Genomic DNA, 13833 nt, shown 5'->3' on the forward strand with positions numbered 1-13833 from the left:
GGGCTGGCACAGCGCTGGGCCAGGGGAGCTGTGTGTGGGAACCGGCTCCTTGGCTCGGCTCTGCTCCCAGGCGGGCAGGCAGGGTCACGGGGCCGTGTCGCCATGTCCCCCTGTCCTGCTGGGGCCTGCTCCAGGGGAGCATGAGCTGCTTGCCTCCCCAGGAGCAGGAGCACCCCTGAGGATCCCAGATCCACACGCTCCTGTCCCAGGAGCCTGATGGCAGAGGGAGACAGGAGAGGGGCAGATCCCCTGTGCTGGGAACGGGGCAGGCTGGGGCAGGTGGCTGCTGCCAGATCGTGCCTGGCTGCATTTGGGCGTCTCTTTGGAGAGCTGTGTGCCCTGTGCTGCTCCAGCAGCGCGGCTGAGGGGAGCCTGGCGGCTCTGCCAGCGTTCCTGACAACACAGCAAAGCAAACAGGGCCTGAACTCTGCACTGCAGAGACTGCTGACAGTGTCAGGGTGTGCTGCAGGTGTCACCTCCCGCACCAGCCATGGGAGCAGTTGCACTGCCAAGACAGGATCTGCTGTCTCAAGGATCCAAGAGATCACTGACATGCCAATCAGTAACAAGAGGGTGGGAAACACAAAAACGGGGGAAAACCCCAACTGAGCAGGCACTGAGCATCCAGGAGCCATCCCCATGCTGAAGTGGGAGGCAGTCCTGGAGAACAGCTCAGACTTCAGTTTGTGCACAGCCCACAGCAGCCATTTGAGGAGGTGAACATGTCTCTGGCACTGCACTAAATCCTGGGGCTGAATTATTCCATCCACCCATAGCTGTGTGACAAAACCAACCAGTCTGGCCCTTCCATCAGAACTGCCCTGTCCTGTCACAGGAGACATCCTGCAGACAAGCAGCCCTTCAAGTGACCAGGAACAACAGACTGATTGAGAGGACAGAGGTGAAGTGATGAGCTTCCTTCAGGGCACAGGTGGAGACCACGCTTGCTCCTGCTGTGAGAACAAGGCAGAGCCTGTCCTGGCTGGGGTCTCCGGTGGTCTGTGCTGGTTCCCTCTTTACCAGCCAGCCCCAGAGGGTGCCCATGCTGCCCCAGCTCCCCGGCAGAAGCCACTGCTGTCAGGGCTGAATGAACACTCTCCTGCCTTGCTGGTCCCCAGAGCGAGGGAGGCCAGTGGCAGGAACCCCCAGCTAAGGGCCACCCACTCCCCAGAGCATCCCTGGGTTTAGCACCGGTGTTTGTGGAGTGTCAGAGCCTTGGAAACTCAAACTGTTTATTTACTCCTTGTAACTGAAGATGTCCCTCAGCACTGGGGAGGTTTCCTGGGAAAAGACGTTCTTCAACAAATAAATAATTTCCCGGGCGGGGATGAGGACGGAGGAGCAGCTGCTGGCTGGCTGCAGGGCACGGCCCAGGGCTGGTGCTGCAGCAGAGGGAGCCCTGGCCCTGTGCCCTGGAACACATCCAACAGGACCAGATGTTTCTGCCCAGCACAGCGGGACCGGCCCGGAGCGGATGGTGTCAGTGGGAGCTGGCAGCATCCACCCCTGGACCCAATTCTGCATCTAGGGCAGGGCCTGGGGGCTGGGGGAGGAGGGGCTGCAGAGGGGCAGAGGCAGATGTGAGCTGTATAATCACAGAGTCTTTTGGGTTGGAAATGACCCTCAAGACTGAGTCCAGCTGTAAACCAAATATTGCAGAGGAAAGCCCAGGACCCACCTCCCTTGGCTGGTGTTTGCTGCGATGGACACAATCTCCAGGTCTCCTAATGCTCCTGTCACCTTCCTCCTTCAGGATGGACCTTGGCTGCTGCCCTGAGCGCTACCACAGGGCTGTCCCTGGTTTCTGCACACAGTGGGACGTGTGGGCAGCGGGACGTGGAGGGACATGCCAAGTGCTTTGTGGGCCAGGGAGCTTGGGAGCGACCACCTGGGCACGCCGCAGTTCCCTCGGCTGTGCCGTGCCCAGCACAGGCGTGCTGGAAGAGCTGGCCCTGCGTAGCTGCGTGCGAGCAGCGTGTCTGGTGCATCTGGTGACCACAAGCCCCAGGCTGCGAGGCCTGGCAGGAAAGTGCCGCGTCCCGCTGGCCTCACAGATGGCCTAGGTCTGCCCAGGGCAGCCGCCCGCGCCCGGCCCTGAATGCCCATTTTGTTGGCCAGTCTGGGGGAGGACTTGCCCCACGCTGCCCTGGTCCTGCTGCCCCATGAATACGGGCAGTGTCTGGACGCAGGCGCAGCGCCGCAGGGCTCGGCTCCCGCCGTCCTGGGGGCTCCCGGGCAAAGGTGGCCCTGGGGCTCCCAGGGCTGGGGGCTGCTGCCTGCTGGGGCTCCTGGCTCCCAGCCAGCCTGGCTGTGCATCCGCAGGGAGATGTACCCCTGCATCAGGCCGAGCAGAGCCCGGCCATGAGAGCCCCCTGCTCCCTGCCGTGCCGTGCTGCGCCGTGCTGTGCCCTGGGTGCTGCCAGGGAAGGGGTGTTTGCAGGTGCACCCAGCTGGCCCCAGGGGCTGCCATGGCGAGGCCGGGGTGCTGTGGAGCTGGTGGCGTAAGCCTGGGAAAGATTTCTGTTTCCACTGGTGAGTGAGTCAGCGGCGGCACCGCCAAGGCCCGTGGCTCCCCTCCCTTCCCTCCGGCCACCGCCACCGCCCACCACCCGCTGCCCAGCCCTTTCCCACAGCTGCTCGGGGTCGTCAGCCTTGGCACCTGTGTCCCCATATCACACCACGTCCCTGCACCTCCCTGCAGCTCCTGGAGACCGACCAGAGGCCCTGGTGGCACCAACGTTCTCCCACCAAACATGTCCCAGCACGGGCAGCGAATGGGTGGGGGCACAGCATGAGGGCTGTGGCACTGGCACTGAGCCTTCTGCTCCCCAGGGATCACCTGGGGGCTACTGGCATGGCTGGGCACCATGTCCCAAGCAGAGCCCTCTGCCAAGCCCCTGGTCCTGCAGCCTGGCAGTGCCCAGACAGCTGAGCTGCAGGGGATCCAGGTGGAGGCAGCTCCTGGGGTGGAACAAGGACTGAGGTTTTGGTGCACCCTCAGTGGGTGCCAACAGACTGCAACCATGGGCAGGCTCTGGCCAGGATGTCACCTGCCCACTGTGCATCCTGCCCACCCAAAGACTGGCCACCCCTGGCTCACCTCAGCCCCAAGACAGCTCAGCACTGCGCCGGCACCGTGGGGAGAGCAGGACGCCAGCCTGGGCAGCGGGGCCAGGAAGGAGGCAAAACCACCACAAACAAACCAGCCTGGCCAGTAACTGAGAAGGGGGCGGGGGGGATCAGGGCTCACTGCCTGGCTGCACCGAGGACAGGAGGAGATTTTGGGAGCAAGGGCTGTGGCACGAGAGCCACCTGCCCAGATGGCCTCAGCTGCCCTTCCCCAGGCGCCACATCGCTGTCACGGGGGCTTTGAGCACCACAGCCCCCCAACATCCCTGTCTCAAGCTTCATTTGCTGCTTGCTGCTGAACTGAGAGATTTTAATCTTTTAATCACGTTATGAGCCGAGGTGGTGCCGGCCACGCACAGGAGGAATGTCTGGAAGTCAGCAGCGCCTGTCGCAGCGGGAGCCCATCCTGCCCCCACCCACATATCCCCACTGTGTCCTGCTCGGGGACCCCTGTCCTCCCCAGCCTGGCTTGTCCTGTGACTGAACTGGGACCAGGGGCAGAACACGGGACCAGAGACCAGGACCAGCCATCGGGGACCCGTGCCAGAACAACAAAGATCAGCTCACAAAGGGCTGCTGGGACTGAAACTCCCCACCACAGTGCAAAGGACCCAACGCAATGTAGTGCTCTGACCATGTGGGTTTCGTTCCTCCCTTCCCATGTTTTCTGACCGAGGGGTGTCCGTAGCCCAGCCCAGCCCAGCGCGGAGCCACAGCAGCCCCTGCGGAAGAACAACAAAGCCCTGGAATTAGAGATGTGCTGGGAGTTTACTTTACCACAAAAAAATGTCAGAAATCCGTATTGTTTGTACAGGGATTTGCTGGGGATCGCTAGATAAAAGCCTGGCAGGGACGCAGTCGGGGGGAAAAGTCGGCCGGCTCCTTTCTGGTGGCGAGGACCCACGGCCAAGCGAGGAGGCAGCGCATGGCCAGCGCCGGGGCTCGGGGCAGGGCAGGGACAGGGCAGGGACAGGGACAGGGACAGGGACAGGGACAGGTGGTGCCGTGAGCCAGAGGAGGACCTGGGAGCAGCGTGGGGCCAGGAGAGGGGGAGCCGGGCTTGCCCCGCGCCTGGCACCAGCTTCAGGTCGTCGCAGCGGGAAACCTTTCCAGGGACACGGTCGGTGCCAGCCCCGCAGCACGGGGTGCCCGCGGCCGGCAGCCGGTGTGTGCGGGGCCCGGCGGGGCCCAGCGGACGCTGCCCCGCGCACACGGACGCGAACGGGAGGGCGCCGGGCGCGGGGGCTGCTCCCAGCCGGGCCCCCCGGCAGCTCCGCGCTTGCCAAGCTCGGAGCAGGTCAGGGCAGCTGCTCGCCGTGCCCACGCTCAGCTGCTCTCGCCTCGGCTCCCGGCGGCCCTCGGGATCAGCTCAGGCTGGACAGTGCCAAAGCTGTTCGCCAGGTCCCGCAGGGGCTGCTGTCCCGGGTCTGTCCCGGGACCCTCCTGCCCCTGCTCTGCCGTGGCACCGTGCTGCTGCTGCTGGGGGAACGCGGGGTGTCCGCTCTGGGCAGATGTGCCTGCAAGGTGTGCCACAGCTGTGACAGCAACCCCTGGCACTCCTGGCCATGGAAGTGGGGTCAGTGGACAAGGATGGCGAGGGACAGGGACAGCGAGGGATGGGGATGGAGAGCACCCACCCTGCCCACTCCTCCCTGCCCAGCTCCAGGACAAATGACAACACAGGCGGCCCGCTCTCACATCTGTTATGTTTTAGTACTGTTCATGTCTAAAATGACCAAAACCAAGCCAAGCGCTCGCAGCCCCTCGCTCTGCCTCGCACGGAGAGCGAGCGGCCCGAGGGCTGCCCTGTCCCGTGCTGGGCGCGGGCTGAGGGCAGGTGTGAGGGCAGGGCTGAGGGCAGGTGTGAGGGCAGGGCTGAGGGCAGGTGTGAGGGCAGGGCTGAGGGCAGGGCTGAGGGCAGGTGTGAGGGCAGGGCTGAGGGCAGGTGTGAGGGCAGGGCTGAGGGCAGGGCTGAGGGCAGGGCTGAGGGCAGGTGTGAGGGCAGGCGTGCGGGTGGCTGCGCGGGCAGGACACCCCAGGCAGGCTCCTCCACGCCTGCTGCCGAAGGGGACTTGCACGGCTCCAGTGAATGCATTTAAATAACAAACTCATGATCAGCAAAAGCAAAGGCATCTTAATCACACTTCCTAAAATAGCGACTGGCACCTGTTCCTGGCGCCTGGCAGTGAGGGGGCCCGCCCGCCCCACGGGGCTGGGTGCAGGCAGGGCACGGGGCTGTCCCGGCACTGGCACGGCTGGCAGTGATGGCACACGCGGTCCCGGCGGGCGTGCGGGGAGCGTGGCTGGGCTGGGGGCAGTGCAGGAGGTGCTCAGTGCGCTGCTGCAGGGCGGGCGGTGGCAGAGGGATGCGGGGCTGGGCTCCTCTCTGTGCCCCCCGGGAAGGCGATGCTGGCCGAGCTGCCACGGCCCCGGGGGCCACGTTGTCACAGGGGGGTCTGCTGGGGGCTGCTCTCATGTGCTCTCCCTGCCCTGCAGCACAGTGGGCACGGTGCAGGTGATGGCCATAGCAGATGGGGAAGGTTTTGGGGCTCTTGCCACAGCCCTGGCTGGAGTTGGGGTGCCAGGGCCAGGCTGCGTCAGGGTGCCCCAGCCAGGCACGGCGCAGGGTGGGCACAGGAGTGCAGTGGGACCCGCCCGGGCACTCAGACCACGAAGCGGAGCCCGTACGTCATCTGATGGCCGTTGTCCCAGGCGTAGAGCACCTTCTCCTTGGGGTTGTAGTCGACCTGCGTGGTGAAGGAGTAGTGGTTGAGGAAGGGCAGTCGGAGCTCTGCCTCCGTGTCTGTGTGCGTGTCGAAGGCGTAGGAGATCTGCCCTTCCTTCTGGCTGTAGGTGTCCACAGCATAGAGGATGCCACAGATGATGAAGCAGTTCCCGTACGTGTTGCGCTTCAGCCCCGTCTTCCAGGTGGTTTCCTTGCGCACCGAGAGGTCCACGGGGTCCAGTCGGCTGAGGACGATCACCTCCTGCTGGGAGTAGTCATAGTCCACCGAGGGGTAGATGACCCAAAGCCCGCTCTCATCCACAGCGAAGTCGATGTCCGAGTGGCCCCTCCACTTCCAGGGCGTCGTGTCCTCGTACACCACGTCGTGGAGCTGCGCCCAGCCTGCCACGTACCGCTCCTTCAGGTCATACTTGATGATGTTCTTGGTGAAGGCACGGTTGTAGTAGAAGGCCCCTTTGTACACCACGTGCCCGGTGCCAATCCAGTTGTAGGGCAGCTTATAGAGGTTGCTCCAGCGGCCTGCGAGTGGGTGGGAGAGGTGTTGAGACCCTCCTCAGCACAGGGGTCCCATGCACGATGGCCAGAGCATGCTGGCAGCAGCAGGGGACTTGTGTCACCCTTGCTGCCCTCTGGATGGTCCCCTCAGCTGCCCAGCACCCCAGGGCCCAGCACAGCTGGTGTCACACAGCACTGCACACCCACCTAGGAGGAGCCAGGACCCCTGTGCCCACTCGGCCGCTTGCCCCTCACCCTGCTTGAAGCTGTCGAGGCTCCTGAACTCCACCAGGCTGTTCCCATAGTAGTAGTTGGTGACGTAGATGCGGTCATCCTTGGCTGCCGGGTCCTTCATCCAGGCCCCCTCATTGCGCCCGTAGCTGTGCTGCTCCGTGGGGGGCTCCACGGACTCGACAGTGCCTTCGCACTCCACCTCCTTCACTGGGTGCCGAGAGGGAGGAAGAGGAAGGCTTATCCCTACCCCAGGCAGCTGACTCCTGCTGCTCCTTCCCCGTGGCAGATTCCTGCTGGCTTAGCCTGGCCACGGCCAGCGGGGACACGGGGCTGGGTGCCCTCTGCCAGCCACTCACCCACCTCTGTTCGGTGTTTCGGGGTCCCCGGTGCTGTCAGAGCCCTGCCCGGGGCCGGGGGGGCTGCGGGTGGTGCTGCGGGGGGCCGGGGCGGTGCTGGGCGCAGCCGTGGTGCTGGGCACGGTGGTCTCTGTCTGTGCAACAGCTTGGGCTGGGGTGCCCTCAGCTGAGGGGGGCAGGGGGCCCCTGTCCTCCTGCTGCTCTGACGCAGCTGCCCCTCTCACAGGGCCCTCTGTGGGGAGATGAGCTGGGGGTTACTGTGTTTGCAGGGCAGGCCCTGGCCCCCCGCCTCGGTGAGAGGTGCCCTCCCAGCCCCCCATCCCTGCCCTGCCTCCGGACTCACCGCGGCTGCCGGCCGGACCCTCCGCCGCTCCCGCCTGCCCGACCTTGTAGTACGTGATGCCTCGGACCACAGTCTGCTGCTGCGCCAGGGGCTTGGGCTTGGCCGTGGGCTGTGACCCCGCCCTGGCCTTGGTGTTCTCCTTTTTGGGCTTTTCGGGCTTCAGCGGCTTCTCCTTGGGCGCTCGGGGGCCTGCCCTGTCCCCCAGTGCCTTGCGGGTGCTGGGGTACCGTCCTGCCTCCTTCTCTCGGCCACCTGTCGTGTCCTGGGGGGCACAGCCTGGTCGGACCCCCTTCCCTCCCGTGCCCTACTCTTCCCTGCCACCACCGTGGGCACAGGCAGCGGCCCAGGGGTTACCCCAAGGATCCCCCACAAGCCTGGGGGAGCTTGGCCCTGCCTGTCCCTGGCAGCGCCCGCTGTGCCTGCATGGGACCGGGCCCCGGGGGTACCTGTGCCTTGGGGTACCTGTGCCTTGCTCTCGGGGATGGCAGCCGCATCCTTCTGCAGCAGCTGGTAGCCCAGGTTGGAGATCTCCTTCTTGATGCTGATCATGATGTCAGAGTAGTTCTCGTAGCGTTTCATCTGGTCGGTGAGGTGCTGGACGCTCTCCTTCATGAAGTCATTCTCCCTGCTCAGGTTGGTCTTGATGGTCTGCAGGAGAGGGGAGGAGAGGCTGGAGCCCCATTCAGGGAGCTCACAGACAGTCCTGAGCTCTGCACTGGGGAGCACTGCGGGGACAGGGCTGCTGGAGCTCGCTCACCTCCTCCAGCGTGTTCATCTGTGCCACCACCTTGTTGATGTAGGAGTGCACCTTCATCAGGTCCATGCTGTACAGCGTTCCCTCCAGCAGGTCCACCATGGCCTGCAGCTGCAGAGGGGACGCAGGGATGGGGCCTGGGGTAAGGCACAGGGCACAGGGCACAGGGCACAGGGCACAGGGCACAGGGCACAGGGCAGGGGCACGGCGGCGCAGATTGGGGAGGGGGTCTGGCCCCCACTCCCACCACACCACAGATACCTTGAAGAGCTCAGGGGCCTGTTTCTTCAGCTTCTCCATCTTCCACTCATTCTCACAGGGGTTGAGTGAGGAGGGGGGCGCGGTGCAGGAGCACTTGCAGTCAGCCCCCGAGCTCACCGTCTCCACGGTGTAGAAATCCTCCACGCGCGCGCTGCCGTTCCTGACGCGGCTGCAGGCGTCCTTGCTGAGCGGCCGCAGGATGCACTTGCAGCGGCAGTCGGAGCCCTCTGAGGTCATCCGGACCTGGTCCACGTCACCCAGAGCCTGCGGGACACGTGATGAGCCCGGTGCCCCACCCGGGTGTCCCGCAGGGCCTCGCCAACCCCAGCAGACCATCACAGCCAACTCCCCCAGTGCTGCTTGCCCAGGGATCTCCCACTGCCCCTGGGGCTCATGGCTGCGCCCCAAAGAGTGTGAGGCATTGCTCCAGAGCACCCTGTCCCACCGCTCTGCAGCCGGGCTGACAGAGACAAAGCCCAGGGAGCTGCTCATCCCTGCGGTGTTTTGTGGCCCAGGTACTTCAGTCTCGTTTCTGTGGCTGCTTCCCAGCCTCCAGCAAGACCTCAGTGAGCAGGGATGGTGGCAAGAGGACCCAGCAGCGCCTCTGTGCCCCCACGGCACGGCTGCAAGCCCACACAGGGTTCCTTGTTTGTGGTGACATGCAGCCACCTCGGGGTGAGCTCGGCCCCTCAGTCTGCCGCGATGGCCCGAGGCACAGGCTCAAGGACTCCCTTGTTCCCACACATGGCCCTGATTCACGCTACAGAGCCCAGGGTGCTTTTCGGCCGCTTTAGCTCATTTCTCCCGTTGTGCTCAGGAACAGGGGAGCTGAGTCCCTCCCACCCCCTGCCACCAGCTGTGCACCTGCGGGGGACCCCTGGGCTGGCAGGAGCATGGCCAGGCCGCTCTGGGTGTCCCACGGGCGGGGATGTGCCTGCTCCAAGCGCCGGGGGAGCAGGGAGAGGCAGTGCGGTGACCCCGGAGGGAGAGGGCTCTGCCCACAGGGACTCTGACTCATCCTGGGAAACAGAACGGTGGCAGAGCTGGGAAACAAGTTGAGCTCTGGCTCCCGGTCCTCCCCGGACCACAGCGGAGCGCAGAGCGGCGTGGGAAAGGGCAGAGGCCCACGGGGCCCATGTCCTGCCACAAGGCAGCACCCACGGCCGCGCAGGGATCCTCCTTCCTGCGCCGCGGGGCTGCTGCGCTGGTGGCACCGGGGCAGTGGCGCTCCCTGACCTGGGCACGGACCCCCAGCTCCCCACAGCCCGCACAGGCCAGAGGCTTCCTCCCCTTTCTGAAGGGCTGCAAAACTTCACACATTTTGCATTTCAAAAAACCCTCTTTCGTTCAAAGGGAAACCAGGTCCTGCTGGCTGAAGGGAAACACCAGGGAGCCAAAGGGCTGTAAATTGAGCAGAATCTAATCAAGCTCTCAGCAGGGAGCGGGGCAGGGACCCCCTCCCCAAACACCACCTCGCCGGGCTCGCACGTCCCCGGGGCCCCTGACCTCCCCCAAGGCCACGCCGGCACTTGTGCAAACAGGCAGGACGATTCCCAGCCCGGCCGTGAGCTGCCGGCCCCGCTGCGCACAGCCGGCAGCGCCGGAGCTGCGCTGTCCCGGCCGCGGGCAGCGCCCACCCGTGTGCACGGCGCTGCCGGTGAGCACGCATCCCCGCGGGAATCCCATGAGGGATCCTCCCCACTGGAGGCCCACTTCAGTTCCGAGCTGGGGTCCCCCAGCACCCAGAGCACCAGCCACCGGTGAAGGTGCCACTGCGGCAGCACAGCCCGACCCCGGCACATGCTGTGACCCCGCCTGCTCCCAGCACCTTCTGGAGGTCAGGGCTGCAGCTGCCTGTGCTGGAAGCTCGATCCTGAGGGAGCAGGTGGCCCTGGGCTGTGCAACCCCTCCCTCGGCCCCGGCACGCTGTGCTGGGAGGCATGTCCCGCTGAGGCTGGGCTGAGCAGGGGGGTGCCCGGAGCAGCGAACCCACCGGAGCAGCTGTGACACTGCCCATCGTGGAGGTGTCCGCCGCACAGAACCTCTCCCACGGCATGAAGAGCCAGCCCCTTCCCAGAGACCCGCCCGGCTCCGGCCGCGTCCGTCCCGCGTGGGCAAACGCGCTGCGGGTGTCTCTGCACCGTGCCCGGGCCGCCGCCCACCTTCACGTGGGGCCGTAACACTAAACCTCGCTGTGCCGTCTGCCAGCTTCCCTAAACAGGAACTGCTCGTTCTATTTATACAGAAAAGCCCATAAGGAAGGAACTATTAAAAAACAGGCTCCCACGCGGGGAGACGCTGTGAGGGTCGCCCACCGCGGTCCCTCGGCTGGGTGGGTGCCTCTGTCAGCCCGTGCCCGCCCGTGCCCGGCTCTGCAGGGGACAACCCACACCAGGGCACGCACAGACCCTGTCCCCAGCAGCGCACAGGTGATTGGGGATGTGAGTGCAGAAGGCAGCCCGTGCTGCTCTGCTTTCTCCAGGTGGGAATCTGTGAGCTCCCCGAGAAACCTGTGTCGGGGGCTGATGGAGCCCTGCAGGGGCTCTGGTGATTCTTTCCCTGGATCCCCCACTCGCTGCAGACCCCAGCCCAGGGTGCTGGCGGGTGGCTGCTGCCTCTCCTCCCGAGCGGGTCCCAGCTCCCCAGGGGCTGCAGGCCTATGGCTGGTGTGGGAGAGTGTCCCTGCACTTTGCTGAGGGTTTCCTCACTGCAAGTTTTACGAGCTGGATAATTTTCCCGGTTTCCGGGACCTCTTGCAAGAGTATCCATGTGAGCACAGAGTTTGTGACATTATTTGGAGAAAGCGGGACCTTTGACAATGACCCTTGGCCAGCTTTTAAGTTGTCCCTTGGCTGCTGCCAGAGGACTCGTCTCGGAGGAAAACACGCTGTGTCGATAAGCTGCCACACCGCACGCCTCTGGCACAGCTGCTGGAAGGCATGTCCCCGTCACGGTAGGGAAACCATGTCACCCTCCTCTTCCTCCTCCTCCCAGGCTTGGCACAAAGTGTCAAACACATCCTGCAGCCGAGGCAGAACGGTGCTGGTGGCAGGGCTGGGCCGTGGCTGACGGCAGCCAGGCCCCGGGCGCTGGCGCTGCTTGGGCGTCCCGTGCTGGTCACAGGGACACAGCCATGCCAAGCGCTTGTGTGGCACACGCATGCCCACCGCTGGGATCTCATCCAACGGCAGGAATGGAGAAAACACCTCTGAGCACAGCAGGCAGCACCTGCGGGGAGGGAGACGGCACCGCGTGGATCGCTGAGTCCTGCCAGCATCACCCCTGGCACCCCGCCGGGAACCCAAGCAACAGGGCATTCCAGGCTTCGGATATCTGTTCCAAGCTAAGTGCTGCCCGACAACAGCTGTGTTAGCGTCGTTTTCCCCCAAATGTCTTGGAAAACCCTGTCTTTTTAACATTTGGTGATCCTAGCAGTAGCTGCTCCCACCGCCATTCCTCTGGGCTGGGTGCCGGTGTCCCTGCTCCGGCCCCGCTCCGGCCACTGACCCCGTGGGAGACGTCTTCCAGCTGGAACCGAGGGCTCCTGGATGCACGGGGGAGGCTGGCTCCCCCCGCAGCCCGGTCCCGCTCCTGCTCCCCATCCCCGCGGGGATGGGCTTGTCTGGGCTGCTCTCTCTGGCACGGAGTCGCTCATTGCAGCGCCCATCACCGCAGCGCCGGGGCTTGGGCACCTTCCAACGGCTCGAACGCGCCCACAGCCCGGGTCATCCCCTGCGCCGAACCCCCGCCGCGATGGGAGCGCCGGAGCCCGAACCCCGGCCCTTCCCGGGACCCCCGCCCGCTGCCCGTGTCGGGCCGCGCCCCCGCCGCTCCGCCGGGGCACAGAGAGCAGCGATCGCCGGGGAAACCGGGCCGGTCCCGCGGCGACGGGGCCGCCCCTGCCCGCTCCCGACCACCGCCGCGATCGCTCGGAGCCGCGATCGCGATCCCGCTCCCGAGCCCAGTCGCTGCCGGTGCCGGTCCGGCCCGTCCTTACCGTGGCGGCGCCGCGCACCGCGGCCAGCGCCGGCAGCAGGAGCGCGGGGAGCAGCAGCGCCCGCATGGCGAGAGCGGCGGTGACCGCCCGTACCGAGCGCCCGCTCCGCCCGGCCCGTCCCGTCCCGGCGGCGGGGAGGAGCCGCCCGTCCCGTCCGCCCGTCCGTCCCGTCCCGCCCCGCCCCGTCCCGGCGGCGGCACCGGCCCCAGCAGCGGCGCCGCGGCGCGGGGGCGGCGCGTTCCCCCCGGGTGGAGCCGGCCGTGCCCGCCTCGGGGCTCCCGCTGCCCCGGGGGCTGCCCGGTGCCGCCGCTGCCGGGCCGGTCCGAGCGCTCCGGGCGCGTGTCCCGGGGCTGCCCCGCGGGTCCCGGTACCGCCCGCCGTGTCCCGGCCGTGCCCCGCGCCGGCGCTGCCCGTCCCTCCCCGGGCTGGCCGCTCCCCTCCTCTGAGGAGGCGGCGTCCCCGGCGAGCCCGCCCGGACCCTCGCCGGGGCTGTGCGCTTTCCCCGGGCTATGCCCCGTGCCCGTGCCCGCTTTCGCCCCTCTCGCAGCGCCGCGTCGCCCGGCGCCCGCGTTCCCCCCTCCCGGTGCGCGGTGCCGCGGGCAGCGCTCGGGGCTCGGCCCGCCGGGTGCCCCCTGGCGCCCCGCCGCTCCCGGCGCACCGGCCGGGGGGAGCCGGGGCGGGCCGGGCCGCGGAGCCCGCGGGGCGGGGCGGGCCGGGGGCGCGGCCGTCGGGGCCGGGCCGCGGCTCCCCGCGGGCGGCGCTCGGACTACGGCTCCCGTGGTGCCCCGGGGGGGCGGAGCGCGGCCGGCCCGGCCGAGCGCGGCGCGGCCCTGGCTGTCAGCAGCGCCCGAGCGGCCATGGGGCAGCGCGGCCGCCGGGGCCGCTGAGACCGCCGAGCCCCGGCGCGGCCCGGCGCGGCCCCGGCGCCGCCATGGAGCTGGAGCCGCCCGCGGAGCTGCCGGAGCCCCGCGCCGCCAGCAAGGGGCCGCCCCGCAGCGGTGAGTGCAGCGCGAGGGGTCCGGGCGGGCCGGGGGCGCGGGGCCGGCGCTACCGGGGGGCTCCGCCCGCCCGATGCGGCCCCGCAACTTTCCGCGGCCGCGGGGCACAACAAAGGGCCGCTGCCCGCCCGGCCCCGCTGCCCCGGGCCGGGCGCCGGGACCCGCTCGGGGCTCGGGGGGCAGGCGGGGGTCGCCGCCCGCAGCGGGTCCCCTCGGACGGGGCGGCGTGTCCTGCGAGTGGAGCTCGTCTCGCAGAAATCGCCTTTCCCCCGTGCGGCCGCGGCGTTGCGGGGTGCGCGGGGCCGCTGCCGGGCCGGTCCGAGCGCTCCGGGCGCGTGTCCCGGGGCTGCCCCGCGGGTCCCGGTACCGCCCGCCGTGTCCCGGCCGTGCCCCGCGGCTGCTCCCGGTGCCCCGCGGGTGTCTTGGCTCAGCCCCTGTGAGCCGGTCCCTGCCCGGGGTTTATGGGCACCATTTGGGACCCTTTTACACTTCCCGTATGCAGATGCCGCATCTGCACTTG

The 13833-nt window shown here is 67.3% G+C and overlaps 2 protein-coding genes across 4 annotated transcripts in view; one reads left to right on the forward strand and one right to left on the reverse strand.

The window, feature by feature from the left end:
- Positions 1–4823: 4823 nt before the first annotated feature.
- Positions 4824–12435, reverse strand: OLFML2A (olfactomedin like 2A). 2 transcript variants are annotated; one of them, XM_053962392.1, is made up of 8 exons: positions 12316–12435; positions 8319–8582; positions 8061–8168; positions 7766–7951; positions 7304–7565; positions 6965–7192; positions 6626–6811; positions 4824–6394 (listed from the first exon to the last, which is right to left on the reverse strand). In XM_053962392.1, exons 1-8 carry the CDS (start codon positions 12379–12381, stop codon positions 5793–5795), a joined length of 1902 nt encoding a protein of 633 aa, XP_053818367.1. In that variant the 5' UTR covers positions 12382–12435; the 3' UTR covers positions 4824–5792. The 2 variants fall into 2 exon arrangements, with proteins under 2 accessions (XP_053818367.1, XP_053818366.1); XM_053962391.1 differs by lacking the exon at positions 12316–12435 and having other exon boundaries at positions 8319–12035.
- A 794-nt stretch (positions 12436–13229) lies between these two features.
- NR6A1 (nuclear receptor subfamily 6 group A member 1) overlaps positions 13230–13833 on the forward strand; it is a 74565-nt gene continuing 73961 nt past the window's right edge. For both annotated transcript variants that reach the window (XM_053961943.1, XM_053961944.1), the window contains exon 1: positions 13230–13313. In XM_053961943.1, coding sequence (XP_053817918.1) covers positions 13247–13313 — 67 coding nt within the window. In that variant the 5' untranslated portion in view covers positions 13230–13246. The remainder of the gene's footprint in view (positions 13314–13833) is intronic.

Source organism: Vidua chalybeata, chromosome 21, assembly GCF_026979565.1.
Source record: "Vidua chalybeata isolate OUT-0048 chromosome 21, bVidCha1 merged haplotype, whole genome shotgun sequence".
NCBI classification, from domain to species: domain Eukaryota; kingdom Metazoa; phylum Chordata; class Aves; order Passeriformes; family Viduidae; genus Vidua; species Vidua chalybeata.